This window comes from Tupaia chinensis, unplaced genomic scaffold (genome assembly GCF_000334495.1).
Source record: "Tupaia chinensis unplaced genomic scaffold, TupChi_1.0 Scaffold000078_1, whole genome shotgun sequence".
Lineage (NCBI taxonomy): Eukaryota > Metazoa > Chordata > Mammalia > Scandentia > Tupaiidae > Tupaia > Tupaia belangeri.
In genome coordinates, this window is record NW_006159539.1 from 1,702,115 (window position 1) to 1,718,621 (window position 16,507).

Here is a 16,507-nt window from a genome sequence, read left to right on the forward strand (position 1 = left end):
CGGCTTCATGCCTCGCCAGCGCCAGCCCGCACTACGGCGGCTCGGAGGGGGCCCAAGAGGACGGCGCAGGAGTCACTTCCGGCCTGCAGGCGGGGTGGGCGGAACCGATCACGCCGGCTTCCGGCGAGGTCTCGGAGCGGCCGCCGGTCGGGTGGGGGTCCAGGACTTCGGCTCCCGGGTTGCAAGTGTGCTCTTCCCACGCTGCGGCTCTCCCTGCGCCTGCAGCGCCGTCTTCTCAGCCACGCCGCTACCGCGCGAGGTCCTCGGAAGCACGCACTGGGTACTTTGTCTTCACCGTCCCAGTGCCTGGGAAGTCCGCTTTATAAAGGATCCGCTTTATAAAAACGCCTCCATACCACCGCTTGTGGGCATGGGTAACTGGCTGCTGCAGCCTTCCGGTTTCCGGTGTGCCGGAACAGCTTGAATAGCTCCTGCGGTGGCCGAGTAACTGCTGTGACCACCTCCAACCTGCACCACGTTCACCTGTGAACTGGGTTTGGCACGTCCTCGGCCCCTGCGCCAGGTATGCTGAATCAGACGCTGGGGTAAGGCCCAGCAACCTGTTCTAATGAACTTCCAGGTAGTTCTGATGCAGGCTCGAATCGATAACCACAAAACGAGATCCACAGGACCGGAGAGAATTGAAGCGCAGCAGACGCAAACGCAGCTGCAGCTGCAGCCCCACCTCCAGCCACTTCCTCGTTCACGGAGGCTGGATCTGAGCCCCACTCTTGGTAAACCTCACTGGTTTGGTGATCTCAAACATATTGGCCTCAGAACCCCTTTACACTCACACACATAATCTCTTTGGTGGTGTTATGTCTAAGTATCAACACTCACCATATTTAAAACAAACATTTTAATAATGCATTTAAAATGAAAAAAACCTGTTACTTGTTAACAAAATTAACTTTTATGAAAAACTTTCCCAAGCCCCTCTGCCCCCAACAGTGAGTAGTATGGCATCCTTTTGCATTACAGAAGCCTCTTAATTTCTGGCGTAACACACAGGGATTCTCATAGCTGCTTCTACATTCATTCTGTTGCAACAGCACATGGCATGTGTCTGGAAAACCCTGCACCGGTAAGAATGAGCAAAAATGGCTACTCGTGTTTTAGTGTTATGAAAATGGTTCTGGCCCTATAAACCTGAGAAGGGTTCAGGGGTCTCAGGACTCCCCAAGTCATACTCTGGCCACTGGTCCAGACCAATCATAATGGGTTCACTGGCGAGCATCAAGCACCAGTGGGCACAGGCCTTGATTCTAGCCCAGGAAAAGTGACAGGGCGGTGTGTCTGGTGGAATGAGACTGTTCAAGACTTCCTCACCTTCTAAGAAGATACTAGCAGAGGTCCGTTATCCACTTCTGAGCCAAGTCAGGTGGCTGCACATCCAGACAGCATTCAATCCAAAGATGAAATCCACATGGGGACATCTCAGTGAGGCTGAGCGGAGCCCAGGTACGCCGTGCCTGGAGCTGTCCTACCTCTGGCCTTGTATTCCTCACCCCATCTGTCCTTAAATATCCTATTCCAGAATCTCAAAAGAGCCTATAAGACATCAGAAGCAAAAAGAGTATCTCTTAGGAGACACAAGTGACAAAGTAATTGTTTAAATGGTTCTTTATTCATAAACTTGATGCAAGTTTACAAAATTTACTGTACATTGCCAAATAAATCCGCAATGAAAAATAAAATCCAAGAAAACGAAGCATGCCAAATGTGCAGCATAGTCTGCTAGCCATCAGGATATTAAAGAATTCGATAACGTATCCAAGACTTAGCCTGAGGTGTAAGGAACTTTAACGCTTTAAAGAATTCGACCTTGTCACTTATCTGACCAACTGGCAATCAAAACTTTATACAAATGGAGCCAAGTGAACAAGAATGCCAGAATACCTTTATCCACCATCCTCTTAACTAAAAGAGAACCAAAAGAAACCAAAACATACAATAATGCAGAAGTGCCAAGTCTCTTGGATATGTTTTACAAAGTTAAAAAATGGAATCTTAAGGCAAATGCGTAAGAAACATTTTTTGAACTTTGTAACTGGTTTTGTGCAGGAAAAAAAAAATGTGCTTCTGAATTTCTTTTTAAAAGTGCTTAATAACTAGAATTTACCTTTAAATCAAACTTGGGTATATAAAAATTTTATTAACGAAAAACGACCGGTTTAGGTAAGGCAATAAAATGGACAGTACAACCATCTGAGCCAGGTTTGGTAAAACAGGACACGTGGAGTGCTCCTATTCATCCGTCAGTGTCAAAGCCACTGTTAGGACCCGAGCACACTCTGCAAGTCTCCAGAGGAGGCATCTTTTTGTACTTAACTGTGCGGCTTTTGCTCAAGGAGTCTGTCTTTGTGCCAATCACTTTATAAGTTTATTAGTTTACAAATGATTGCAACGCCCCATGGATAAAATGGAAATGTAAAATGACTTAGTATTTTCAATAACTTCAAGCTTTATACTGTGGCCCTTCTTAAGAAATAGTGAACCAACAAGCAGCAGATTCAGCCCAGCAAGACTCGGAGGCCCCGTGGGAGTTCCTACTTACGAGCCTTAATTGGCACAGCCTCCTTTGCTTAAAAAGTCCAGTACAACTCAATCGAGAGCGCATCTTCAGGAAGCGAGTCATAGCTTCTCACAGCCATAAAACAAATGTGGCAATTTAATGAGCAGGTTTCCTCTCTTTATTTTGGCAATATCATAAAATGGTTTTAGACCTGATAGAGCTACTGGGATCTGGAAGACCTTACGTACTCTAAACCGATATTGAACATTGATTAAACTTTTAACTGGAATGATCTAGTGCAAACGCTCATAGCCCAGGGGCTCAGTGTAGCAGGGCTGCCCTGAAGACACTTCGGTAGACCGATGGTGACCTGCCTGTTTAAAAGATCCCACGTCTCAAGAAAAGAGATGCCAAAGTGAGGCCAGTGTGTGTGTTTATCGGGAAGAGTACAGAAGAGGCCCCACTGCTCAGTACGAGATGCCTAAGATGAGCAAAATGAGAAGGCTGTGTGACTTATGCTGGATGCCAGTTTACGGATTATCCACTAAAATGTCTAGAGCTAACATCTTCGGGGCTGCTGTTACAGGGGCACGCAAGGCTGCGTCTGCATGTTGGAAAGATTTCCTTTAAAGCGACAGTGGTCCAAACATACGACAGTCAACCATTTAGCCGTCTTCCTTTGGAGGGGTGTACCAGCCTGAAACAGAATGGGAAAAAGTTAAAATACCGTAATGTTTCACCAGCTGGGAGAACTGGCATGTATTCAAGGTAGCCACAGTCATCACAATAAAAATAAACTAGGACTCGGGATGGGAATGCAGCATTTTGCTATATTCACCGTATAAAGTTACTTTCTCTGACTAATCTGCATTTACTTCCAGATAAACCTCATGGAAAATAACTACCCCCTAAACAGAACCCTGGCACTGTGGGTTAAGAGACACTTGTGTGACCGTGAACACCGTCTCACGAACGAGGAAGCCACTGTACAGGGGCAGTGACCAACTCTGCCTGGGATGCCGAAGGTCTGAGTAAGGAGCACCCATCTCGAGCTACTGTCCAGCAGGGCCCCTACTGAGCCTTGGAAAGTGCTAGGACCCAGGTATCATCTCCATCACAGGTACGCAGCTATGCGAGACAGTGTGCACGTTCACAGCTCCATCTACTCACTCCACAATGATATGTAACTCCACAACGCCATGCTCTACGCGATCAATACAATATCCGTCAAGTAAAAAAATTAAAATGTAAAATGATTTAAAACCTCTCTCGATTCTGAATCTAGTGCTCTTGTACCACGGCAAGCTTACACACACCACATGCCTCAAATGTAACCTTTTCCGTAAGCATTTTTTAGTCTGTTAGGATGTCTGCTTGACTGTTTCCCAGACTCAGTGGAAGTCTGAGCTCCACATCGAAAGGCCGGTCAGGCCAAGTCCCGTGGCTGTGCGGCTCCCCCCACCAGCACGAGCACGCCTGGGTGTGTGCAGCGCGTGTGCAGGACCATGAAGCTGTACACAGGGTTCTCTGCACCTACTAAGTTCATGTGCTAGACACGATCACTATTAGGACAAGCCTGGGTTTCCCTCAAATGTTAGCATTTCCCTCTTCAGCATGAAAATTGTGTCTTGAACACTATTTCTAGAAGTAAATATCACTGGAAATCTGCCAAGTTTGCACTGTCATTAAAGCCACACTTTTACCGAAGTAAATAATGCCCGGTGGTGCCCGTGCTCCTAAAGAAAACCCCTTCCTGTTTTCCCTGCCCACAGGGCCCTGTTTCCACCGCCCGCTGCAACGGCCTCTGACAGCACACCTGATTACAAAGAGACGCGCACGCACACTGTGGGCATTACGCCGGTCTCAGAGATGGAGGGGCCGAGGCTCGAAGAGCCATTGCCAACAGCAGTGGCACTTTCTCAGGACTAGAGCTAGCATGGCACCTGAAAATAGGGCTTCTAATTCCAAGTCGAGTTGTGTTTGGTTTTTCAATCTCATTGTTGAAGAAAAACTCAAAACATCTGCATTGAGAATGTAAGCAAAATGTAAAGTGAGACCAATACAATTTATTTAAAAAATTTTTTTAAGAGAGAGATTTTTGCTATAGGGCACATACACTTGCCAGAAAGACAGAAAGCAAGAAATCACCCCCAGAGGGGTGATTCACTGCAATCCTTTCTCTCCCATTCTTCTCTCAGGATTTTGGGCACACACACACAAGCATCCGGCATGGGTTTTAAGCCACTGGGTCTATAAAGAATATTTTAAGAACAATTTAACTTTTAAAAAATTCATAACCTGGCCTGGCCCTGCAGACTAGTGGTTAAGGAAGTTGATCCCCACATGGCTGACTGCATGGTTTGAATCCCAGACCCAGCAGCTGGAAAAATACATTGGATGTGTGCACATGCACGCTCAAAGTCACAAAAGGATGGGGAGTGGAGAGAAAGGGATCGCACACGACCACACCACATTGGGGGATGCTTTATCCCCCCATCTGTAGATCTCTGGCCAGTACATGTGCCTTCTGGCAAATTAAAAAATAAAATAATTTACAACTCAAATATTCCTTAAGTGTACATACAAGTTAGAACTACTCTTGCTTGAATAGATGAATGTGTAAGACTATCAAAGCGGTAAGCGGTCTGCAGATGTTCCAGACGGGGGACCACGATCCTGACTGCACATCCTCAGTTCTAACCATGAGCTCCCCACCTACAGAGCAGCCTGTGGCCCGTTCTCCTCCTGCCACATGGGAAGTGAGTGCACTGCGCCCTACTTTCATCCGCTCACACGTCACAGGTACCCAGGCCAAATGTTGAGGATGCAAAGACTGAGTACGGTACACGTTCGCTTTGTAAGACATTAAGATAAAAACAGAAAAAAAGGTAAATTCTGTAAATCTTCGTTAATGCCAATACTTATTGAAATGAACGTACCATTCTTCTCATGTATCTGTACAATGGAATTATAGGACTGCTGGGCTCTTGCTAGATTATACTGATTCTGAAAGAGAATTACACATTTTAAATCACAACTGTAACTAGCTGAAAATTACAACACATTTACTGATGGATCACAGCTGTGTTTAATGAACACAGGAAACTGAATATCTCCATTTCGAAAACCACTTTCACTTACCCTCATTTCTCAATTTCATATACTCTACAATTGTGCAAGAATAACAAAACCAAAACTGTACTTTCATAGAAATTCATCACCTTCACAGTTCATTCTTCTTTTTAAAGAATTATTTCACTTAACTTTATTTATTTTAATTTGACCAGAGAGGAACAGAGTGAGAGAGAAGAAAAGTAAAAAAGAGAAAGTAAACCGCCAGGTCCAGGACTCAAACCGCAGTCGGCCATGTGGGAGTCCAGTGCCCTTAACCATCACACCACCTACTGACTCCTTCAGTTCACTTTCATACGCCTTCCTACCACTGGACAAGTATAAGCTCTGTGATTCTTCTTCCCATCTCTGTACTGATGGGTCAAGACACTGCTATTTAGATGTGCACAAAACTCTCTTCCTTCTAACTCCCCCCCCCAAAAAAAAAACAAGTTATAAAATAGCACTTTCAAATAAGAAAGCATCAAGCTTCAAGAACTACGCATACGAATGTCATTTTGAGTTAGAAATCTAAAGAACGCCTCAAATTGGCACTGAGCCATTACCCGAAGGAGATTTTTGGTAAACATAGAATCCTTTTTCAGGAGTCAAATTTAGGATTCACTTTGTCACTGCAAGTACAGCTGACCTCCACCTTAACTTGCAGTGAACATATCGCCAGCATTCTCCACTGTGGTCCACACCTATCTATACTGTTATGTCACACAAATGGAGTAAGGAATTCACACAGCACAGGAACGAAAACTTAAAGCACCCTAAGTGGAAAGTCTTTCCTACCTGCCCCTCACCACCCAGCCTTCTCGTCCCTCTTGCTCGACCCAATTTAACTGCTATCGCTACCACTAGTTTCTCCCATGTCCTTTAAGACTGCAAGAAAATCCACATAAAGCCCACTGTTAATAGACACCGTCCCCTGGCTTCCAACAAGTGCAATTGTGCTGCAGACACTGCTCTGCCCCTATTTGGTTTTTTCGGTTTTTTTTTTTTTTTTTTTTTATTATAGGGCGTATGTGCTCACCAGAGAGAGAGACACACAGACAGACAGCAATCACCCCACAGGGGGATGGCCACACCACAATCCCTCCTCATTCATTCTCCTCCTGAGATCTTGGGCATGGACGGACACACACACACACACACAGTGTGAGTTTCAAGCCAGCGGGTCCAGGACTCAAACGGCGGTTGGCCATGTGGGAGTCCAATGGTGTAACCATTACGCCCCTTTTCTTTATGTGTCTTGGAGCTTGTTCTTCATCAGCACAAAGGGAGCTCTGGTTTTCCCCTTAAGACAGTGAAATAGTCTATGGTGTGCATATTCAAAGATTTCCTCAGTCCTTTACTGGCAAACATCGACGTTTTTAAAAAATATTTTGGGGCTATCATGTTCCAATACATGCTTGCAAAGGGCTGGTTAAAGATATCCTGGTACATGGGGCCAGCAGGTGGTGTGGTGATTAAGGTGCTGGACTCCCACATGGCGGACTGTGGTTCAAGTTCCAGACCTGGTGGCTTGCTTTCTCACTTTCTCTCTCTCTCTCTCTGTGTGTGTGTGTGTGTGTGTGTGTGTGTCTGTGTGTGTGTGTGTGTGTGTGTGTGTGTGGTCAAATTAAACAATGATAATAAAAGATTAAATACATAATTAAAATTTCTTTACTATACTGGTATAGTGGTGCTGCCGGGTGAAAAGGCATAGACGCACTTGCGACCTTGAGGTTCGAAGTCGCCTTTTGCGGGCTCTCCAGCATACCTGCCACCACCAGCCGGCGGCTTGGGCAGCTCTGCTGCTGACCACACGGCCAGCCCGTGCAGCTGTGAGCCGCACCTCTCTTACGGAGTGACAGCGAGATCTCCAAATACTCACAAGCCACTTCTTTCTATTTCTGTAAATAGACTTTTTAGATCTTTCTCCCATTTTTCTACAGAGTTTTCCTTTTCAGTTTGACAGCTCTTTAAAATTGTAAAATTCCTGCCATAAAGCATCTAGAAACACGAAAACACGGAGTACGTGCCGCCATATTATTGCAAAGTTAATCAAAAATAGTTTTTCCAGTCAGTCTTTTCATCATCAAGAGACACAGAAACCGACTGTACACAGCAAAACACACGACTGAACTTCCCAACAATCATGAAACGGATACGTCTGACCCTACTGCCGAAGAGGCAGGGAGAACATGTGGGCTTCCCTGTTCCTACCTGTTCGCAGCAGGTTCAAATTCCAGCTCAACAGGAATGTTACTGCAGAGGCTTCACTGCCACAGGGATCGGGGAACAGCCCCTTCAAGTCCACCTCATTTCTCATCCTGCTCTCCTTCGCCTTGTCCTTCCTAACACTGAGCCGGACAGACTCCTTTTCCTTCTTCTCTGAGTGACATACAGATTTGAAAGCAACGCACTTTCTCTGGGCTCTCCTTTCATTCCCGACATATACTGAGTGCATTATTGCTGTCTTCTCGATAGCCCCGTTTTTGTTTAAGAACTATTGAATTTCATTTATTATTATTTTAAAATTTGCTATGGGGCACGTGAGAGACAAAGGAGGTAAGAAAGCAAGCCCACCAAGTTCGGGCCCGAACCTCAGCCGGCCATGTGGGAACCCGGTGCCTTAACCACACCACACCACCTGCTAGACCCAATATTCCAGTTTTAACTGCAAGTCCCAAGATGACCTAAGGGCTGTCTGAGTGAGTTTTCAAATTCCACGAATGAACATTTGTCTTCCTATTTTGTTATTAACTTATCATTTTATTTAATTAGATGACAGAATGACATCTATCCTTCTACTTTTCAGAATTTGAAGTTTTCTTCGTTGAACAGGATGAATTTCATGACTATTACAGAGGAAAAAACAGAAAGAGGAAGAGAAAGGAAGAGAATTTTAAATTTTCATTATGGTTCAAGTCTACATATTTTAAATTTTCATCTAATTTTTTATAAGTTAACTTATTTGATGAGTAAGAGATACAGAGAGGAAGAGAGAGCGACAGCACCTCCAGCAGGGTCCTGCCACCTCGGTTCACCCCTCGCCCCATAAAGTCCTGGGCCGTGGCCACGTGTTTGCGGTGTCATCATCCAGCTCAGCTTTTTTTTTTTTTTTCTTTTGATACCAGGATTTAGAGGTGCGTTTAATTTCCAAATTCATGCAGATTTTTCTCAGCCTCTTCATTATTGTGAGGCATCATTATTTAAATTTCATAATTCGTATGGTACTGGTTGTTTTTTAGATCTGATGTTTTCCATATTTCATATATGCCTGGGGAGGATAAGCAGTATGCTATCTAACACGGGGTACAGGGTTCTATATCTGTCTTGGATGAAGCCTGTTAATTAGTTATTCAAATCTACATCCTGTCATTCTGATTAACTTACTTCAGGAGGCTGTGCTGTGCTCTCTGTGATGGGGATTTGTCAGTTTCTCCCTGTGGTTTTATCTGTCTCTCTCTTCTTTTTTTTTTTTTTTTGAGAGGTTTTTTGCTATAGGGTGCGTGCGCTCGCCAGACAGAGACAAAAAGCGAGAAATCACCCCCCAGGGGGATGGTCACGCCACAATTCCTTCTCTTCCATTCTCCTCTCGGGATCTTGGGCGCATGTTGGGCACGCACACGTGCCCAGCGTGAGTTTTAAGCCACCTGGTCCGGGACGCGAACCGTGGTCGACTACGTGGGAGTCCAGCGACATAGCCATTACGCTAACTGCTGGTCCCAGCCTTTTCTCTTTATTTGGAGGCTATTCGGATAGGTTCATAAAATCCTGCATCCTCCTAGTTAACCAATTCTTGTCTCACTAAGTGGTGAACTGGACTGCTTAGTAGACACGGCAACTCGCTCCCTCTAACCCCAGGAAAACAAAAACAGAAACCAAAACAGATCTCTTGTCTGAATGTAATCACTGACTAGGGGCCCCTGGGGTAGAACCCATGGAGCCCGTGGGCAGCAGGGAGAGACAAGTCCCTGATCACAGGAACAGGTGAGGAGCTGCCCCAGGGGCTGTGCGCTCCAGGCTTCACGATTTAGGTCAATCCCTCCATAACAATGGATGGTTTCTTAGGGCTCAGTCTTGTCTTTTTTACCCTTTTTTAAGAGAGAGATTTTTGCTATGGGGTGTGAACACTTGCTGGAGGGACAGACAGAAAGTGAGCAATGACCCCCCAGGAGGGATGGCCATGCCGCCATCCCTTCTCCATTCTCCTCAGGACTTGGGCATGCACTACCGCGCTGGCGTGAAGCCTCCGTTGACTACGTGGGAGTCCAGTGATGCCACCTGCTGGTCCCAAGCCCAGTCTTGCCTTTAAAGCCCAACTTCCTGCCACAAGCCGCGATCTCAGACCCTGCTCTGGAAGGCTCTCACTCGTGTGGTCCAGAGCTAACACCTACGTGATTTCCTACTTTGTACGGAATCCAGAGGATGAAACTCTTAACACATCACATAGTTTTCACGTTCTAGACTGATGGGTATTTCTATAAATTTATAAGAAGAAGAAAAGGGAGAGATGATGTTGCATTGTAACAATTTACTAAGCAAATGCGCTATCCTGAATGTCTCTGACATGGTGACTGAGCCAAGCACAGAACTCGCTGGTCAGAGGCAGAGACCAACTGCTGGGGTCCATCAGTGCTCTCCACCAAGCCACCAGGTCTGGGACTTGAACCCTGGTTGGCCATCTGGGAATCCAGCACCTTAACTACCACCTACTACTAGTCCCTAATTTTCTTAGACTTCTACGTTCTCTACAGATCACGTTCGTAAAGAGGAGAAAACAAACTAAATGAAATAAATTGTCTCAAAAAGAAGTAAGGTGGGAAGACTCCTCCAAATGGGACATGGCTGTGTCTCGCGGCTCGTGCACCTCTGCACGCGAGTACCTTGTTTGCTCCGAACTGCACTCTGGCTTTGCCTTTCACGAGGGTAGCGTTGATCTGCATGATGACCGATTCTATCGAGTAGGCGCTGCTCCAGCCCTGCGGGAGAGGAAAACACACCCCTAAGCACGGCAAGTCCCGACTCCCACGCAGGAAAGCCAACGTGAAGGACTTCAAAAGTGTGGGAAAACAGAAGTAAAGTACGGGTTTATTCTGGAGCCCATGCCTCCGTTTCTCACGCATTTGCCATGGGCTTTTTGAAGGCCCCTTGGAACAACTCACCAGCAGCCAACCAACGGTAAGCTTGCAGTCACTGCAAAGAGTCAAGTCGTACCATTCCCAGAATGCCCTTCAAGAAATTCGTGCCTTTCGTGTACCACGTGAGCAAGGTGTAACTTTAAATTAGTATCATTTTTTTTTTAACTTTTTTTTGGAGAGGTTTTTTGCTATAGGGCATGTGCATTTGCCAGAAAGACAGAGAGAGACGGAGAGAAAGTGAGAAATCACCCCCCAGAGGGGAGATGGCCATGTTGCAACTCCTTCTCTTCCATTCTCCTCTCGGGATCTTGGGCACACACGCACCTGGCACTTAAGCCACCGGGTCTGGGACTCGAACCGCAGTCGACTACATGGGAGTCCAGCGACAGAGCCATTACGCCAACTGCTGGTCCCAAATGAGTATCACTCTTAATGCTTATCCAAACACCGATTCGGCCACAAGTACAATGTCATTTTACTAGTTTACCTTAAATAACATTTTCGTTACTTTAACTGCTGTTAAAATAAACTAGAAAATGTTTAAATAGGTGCTAGCCCATAAGAACACTTCAACTCAAGATCGGATTTACATAACCCACGTTCTGTTGAAGCTGAAGACTGAATACCATGGACGTAAACAGTCACCTGTTTAGTGAGAAGTTCCATACACAGTGCTCCTCCACCCAGCACGTACCTGTGAAAGGAAAAAAAAAAAAGAAAACAATCACACAATATCCGAGATGTCAGTCTTCCTTAAAATAGATAAATAAAAGCCCGGGGCCTGGCCGTGCGGCAGTGCCCTGCCTGGGCTCCCAGCTGGCCTTTGGATTGGCAATCAAGCACAGGTCCTGATGGGACCCCGGCCTGTGGAGTACAATGTCTTAATAGCACCTGCCACCAGGGCTGGGCCTCATTCTTCTTTCTTGATCAAGTTGTAAAAATATCACTGGTAAGAGGCCGGCAAGGTGGCATGGTGGTTAAGACACTGGACTACCACATGGCTGATAGCAGTTCAAGTCCCGAACCTGGCAGCTTGTACTTTCTCTTTGTCTCTAGGTGTTCACATTTTAAAAAAATAATAATAAATAAAATCAAATAATTCTTTAAAAAACATATTGGTTGCTAAGAAAGTATGCACAGAAACACAGATTAGAAAATAACACACAAAAACAAAAACGTTTGGAATGTAAAACCCTGGGTAATTTTAAGGCTCTAATGTCTTGCGCTAATACAGTCAATTTAAAAAAAAAATAATGGTTCTTGGGGCTGGCAGGTGGTGTGATAGCTGGGGAGCTGGACTCCCACATGGCCAATCGTGGTTCAAATCCCGGACCTAGTGGCTTGCTTTCTTTTTCACTCTCTCTGATCAAATTTTAAAAAGTGATAAAAGGAATAAATAATTCTTTAAAAAAATAATAATGTTTCTTATTAACACTTCCAGATGTTGAAGATGTCAGAAACTAAGTACTTAAATATCCCAGAGAACCAGGGCAGAGGACTCAAGTCTCACTCAATGGCCGAGCGCTCCGTGCACCTGAATTTTCCCCACCGCCGAGCATGTGCTGTCAGACAGCAGCGCCGACTCTGCCCCGTCCACCGGAACGCAGTCTGCACGGTCCTGTGCGGTTAAACTGCATCACGCATTCTGCGGTGAGACCCACACGGTTCTGATCAGGGGCCCTCTGCACCCCTTGGCTTCTCTTTCCAGGTCTGAGGACTCTTCTCTGAACCAACGACACTCAGCTCTCCCTTTTAAAGATCAAGGTTCTCCAACCTTTTAACTCTTTCTCAAATAAAAGTTCATTTCTCCGTTAACGTCGTGTTAAACTTCATTAAACCACCATCAGGGGGATGGCCGTTTCACTGGACAGTGTCATGCTGAGAAGGGTCACGCTAGGAGCCCCACGCAGGCCAATGAGGAGAGTCCACCACAAGTGGCCCTGTCCCCCGGGCGGTGCCCACATCCGTCCCCGGCCTGGTACTCTTCCAAACACCGTATTCCTCACCCACAGAATTTGCCAAGCCCAGTCTACCCGCAGATCTTCCACCCGTGCTGGTCAAAGGCATGCCCGTGGTGCCCAAACCCAGCTACTCCGCAGAGAAGTAAACAGCGCTCAGGACCTGGACTGCAGACCACCGACCCGGGCAGCAGTAACTGTGACCGGGACCCTGCTTGGCACGACAAGGGAGCGGTGCTCGGGCCCACGTCCATGCTGGGGAGTCAAGCAGCCGACTAGGGGGTCATTTCGATCCTGCCTCAGACGAGCTCTGGCATTTCGTTCCTCTCACACCCGTGGCCACCGTGGTAATCAGGCCACGGCCCCCTCAGCCTAGGACAGTCCCAGCACGGCTCTCGACTAGCACCACCCCCCGCCAGGCTCTGTAGCACCACTGCCTCTCTCTCTGGAACATTTTCTCGACCGCTATTCCTCCACATCCAATCCAGTTCAGGAAAGATAAGTTCCTTTTCCGAGGATAACAGTTTATCTACAGGGGGCGGGAGAGGGGACAGACTGGTCACCAACACCTGGTGCTGTGTGAGGTATAACGTCCACACTGCTCCTCATACCCCGTCTACACGGACCTCCTCCGAGTGAGAGCTCAGTGATGGTGCCCTGAGTAGCCCCCGCCTTTCCTGGGACACGACTCCGCACACTGCACCGTGCAGATCGTCTTCCTTCAGCCTCCATCAGCTGACCGAGGCCCACTGGCGTCCTGAGGCCCCATGGATGCCCCCCACTCCGTCTTCCCAGACCACTGGTGCCGGGGTGGTGCTTGCTCCTGTGACCTCGGGGACCTCACACGACATCTGGCCCTCAGTGGAGGTTCGGTCTCCTCTTGCACGCTGCCTTTGGGACGGTGGGAAACACTTCACTAGGAGTCAGAAGAGGTACTGGAGACACCACAAGCTGCCTTTCTCGCATTCTTCATTTCAGTAACGGGGCTACTTACTTCATCGTGGGAAAAGTCAGTGAGAAACTCCGCAGGGGGCCAGGCAGGGGGTGGTGGTTTGGGCTGCTGGATCCCACATGGCCAACTACGCGGTTCGAGTCCTGGCCCCGGCGGCTTGAGGTGCTCGCACATATGTGCCCAGCTCTCAAAAGGAAGGGGGCACGGAAGAGAAGGGATTTCGGTGTGGCCGCGCCCCGCGAAACTGCTTTCTCACTTTCCTTCACTCTTTCTCTCTCTAAGAGTACACGTGCCCTCTAACAAATAAATAGCTAATAAATAAGAGAAACTACGTAACACGGTTTAAAATAAAAACTTCATGAGCTTGTCTCCATGACTTGCCGTAAACAACTTAAGACGATAAACTAAAAATTCTTGGGATTTCTAACAAAATGTGAAAAAACCACGCTAGTCAGCTTCATAGTCAGATTTCACAATGTCCCGATAAAAATGCTTTCACAGATTTATCCTCCATCTACAGATTTTCTCCACGGCATTTACTTGATCTTTTCTGCTCTCTCAGAGAGCACGCGTGCTCACGAGGAGGAGTCAGAGAGAGAAGGCACCTCCGAAGGGAACGGTCATGCCACAATCCTCCACCTCTCCATGCTGTCAGGGCACGGGGCACACACACGCACACACACCCAGCACAGTCGTGGGGTTTTTAAAGAATTATTTTATTTAACTTTATTATTTTAATTTGACCAGAGAGAGGCGGGGGGAGAGAGAGAGGAAGAAAGCAAGCCTCCAGGTCGGGGACTCAAACCACAGTTGTCATTGTGGAAGTCCAGCACCCTTAACCACCACACCACACACACACACACAGTTTTTAAGGGCCAGGGCCAGGATTTAAGCTGCAGTTGGTCATGTGGGATCCAGCTCCCTATGCACAGGGCTTCATTCCTGGGCTCGGGGTTGCCCCCCCCTTTTTTTCTTCCCTCTTTCAGTAAGATTCTAAACAAAAAAATTACCTTTTCCCATACTTACGGGGATACTGACTACACATACAATTTTAAGACCACAAAACTAAAACACAATCACTAGGTTTTTTCTCCCCAGTCAGTAACAGTTTAATGAAAAGGGATATGTTAACATTAAAGTATAAAAACAAGGACTGTCTTGTAAGCAAGGGACACAGGTTAGAATTCTACCCTCTTCAGTCCTGTGCTTATTTTGTGTATGTAAGTATCTGGCTAGGTTCCCTAACACTCAGCGTGCAGACGTGACCACAGGCGGTGTGACAGGGCACCTCTCAGGGCACTTGCCGCCCACCACCGCGGACGGGGCAGGCCTCCGAGTAGCAGGAAACCTGCACGGTTCTAAGCAACTCCGTCTCGCACTCATTACCCCACTCGTTACCCCGAGCCCTCTAGTCGTCACGGCAGTGCCGTTGAGCTCAGTCCCTGCCTGCCGAAAGGAGCCCAGCTTTTCTAAGGAGCTGTAGACACCCCTCAAGGCTATCGGCTGAGGGATTACTTCCTATTTTCTGGCTCTGCAGCAGAAAATGCACGGGAGTCACTTGGAATTCCTATTTTTTAAATTGTTTTGGAGGTATTTTGCTATAGGGTACATGCATGAGACAGAGAGAGACAGAGAAACAGCAAGTGAGAAATCACCACGCCCCTCCTGGGGAGGCCATGCTACAACCCCTTCTCCTGCATTTCCCTCTCAGTATTTTGAGCACGCACATACATGCACCTGCCGTGAGTTTTTTGGGGCTTTTTTTTTTAGATTTTTTTTTTTTTTTTTTTTTTTTTTGTTAAGGGGCGGGTCGGCTCCCCGAAAACCCCCCAGGGGGGTGGCCATGCCACAATCCCTTCTCCTCCATTCTCCTCAGGATCTTGGGCATGCACGCACACGTGCCAACGTGAGTTTAAGCCACCAGGTCCGGGACTCGAACTGCAGTGGACTACATGGGAGTCCAGCGACATAGCCATTATGCTAACCGCTGGTCCCCACCTGGCATGAGTTTTAAGCCCCTGGGTCCAGGACTCGAACCGCAGTTGATCATGTGGGAGTCCAGCGACATAACCATTACATCATCTGTTAGTCTTGTCACAGTAAGTGAGGGACAGACCACTTCTGCAGAAGGCTCTGCTGCCGTTCTTGGAAGCCGCCTCTATTTTCAACCTAAATGTAACTACTACCATCACAACCCCGAAAAAAATGATTCCGATCACCATCATATGGGTTATCTCACAAACCAAAAGTAGAAAACCGAGTGTTTGAAATTCCCCAGTCAGTGTAATTGCTCCTGCTTATGCAGGTCTGCAGAACGAACCTCGGTACCAATTCCGACGTTTCCTCACTCTCCACGAGACTGCTACTCACCAAGAAGCAGAAATATGAACTTCAGTAAAACCGCATGACAATTACCCTTTGATTCTACTCACCGGCAACTAGAATTAGCCAGCCAGCTCGACAGCCCGTGAGAATTCCTGTGAGTACCCTAGACGCACCAATCAGGACTAAGGCGTGCGGAAATCACACTCTCATCGTTCGCTCCTAACCCTCCACGACAATTCACATTTGGAAAACGTGGTTTTGATGAAGGAGTCTATAGAAACAGGACCGCAGACTCTGCGTGCAGCATAATGGCTTACACCGATGGCTCTGAAGGCGGCCCCAGCCACTTTCCCTAGGAGACTGTTAGAGATGTAAATTCTAAGGTCTCACCCCAGATCTTCTGAGTCAGAAACCTTAGAACCAGTATTTAACTAGGTCCTCAGATGGGCTCTCAAAAAATAATAATCACTGGGCCCAGCAGGTAGCATGGTGGTTAAGGCACTGGACTCCC

General features: G+C 47.0%; 1 protein-coding gene across 1 annotated transcript in view; it reads right to left on the reverse strand.

Annotated features, from left to right (window-relative positions):
• Positions 1–1,608: 1,608 nt before the first annotated feature.
• Positions 1,609–16,507, reverse strand: part of UBE2Q2 (ubiquitin conjugating enzyme E2 Q2) — a gene marked incomplete at its 5' end in the record, with an annotated part of 42,450 nt that continues 27,551 nt past the window's right edge. The window contains 4 exon segments of the mRNA XM_014585005.2: positions 1,609–3,212; positions 5,455–5,521; positions 10,507–10,602; positions 11,407–11,455. Coding sequence (XP_014440491.1) covers positions 3,181–3,212; positions 5,455–5,521; positions 10,507–10,602; positions 11,407–11,455 — 244 coding nt within the window.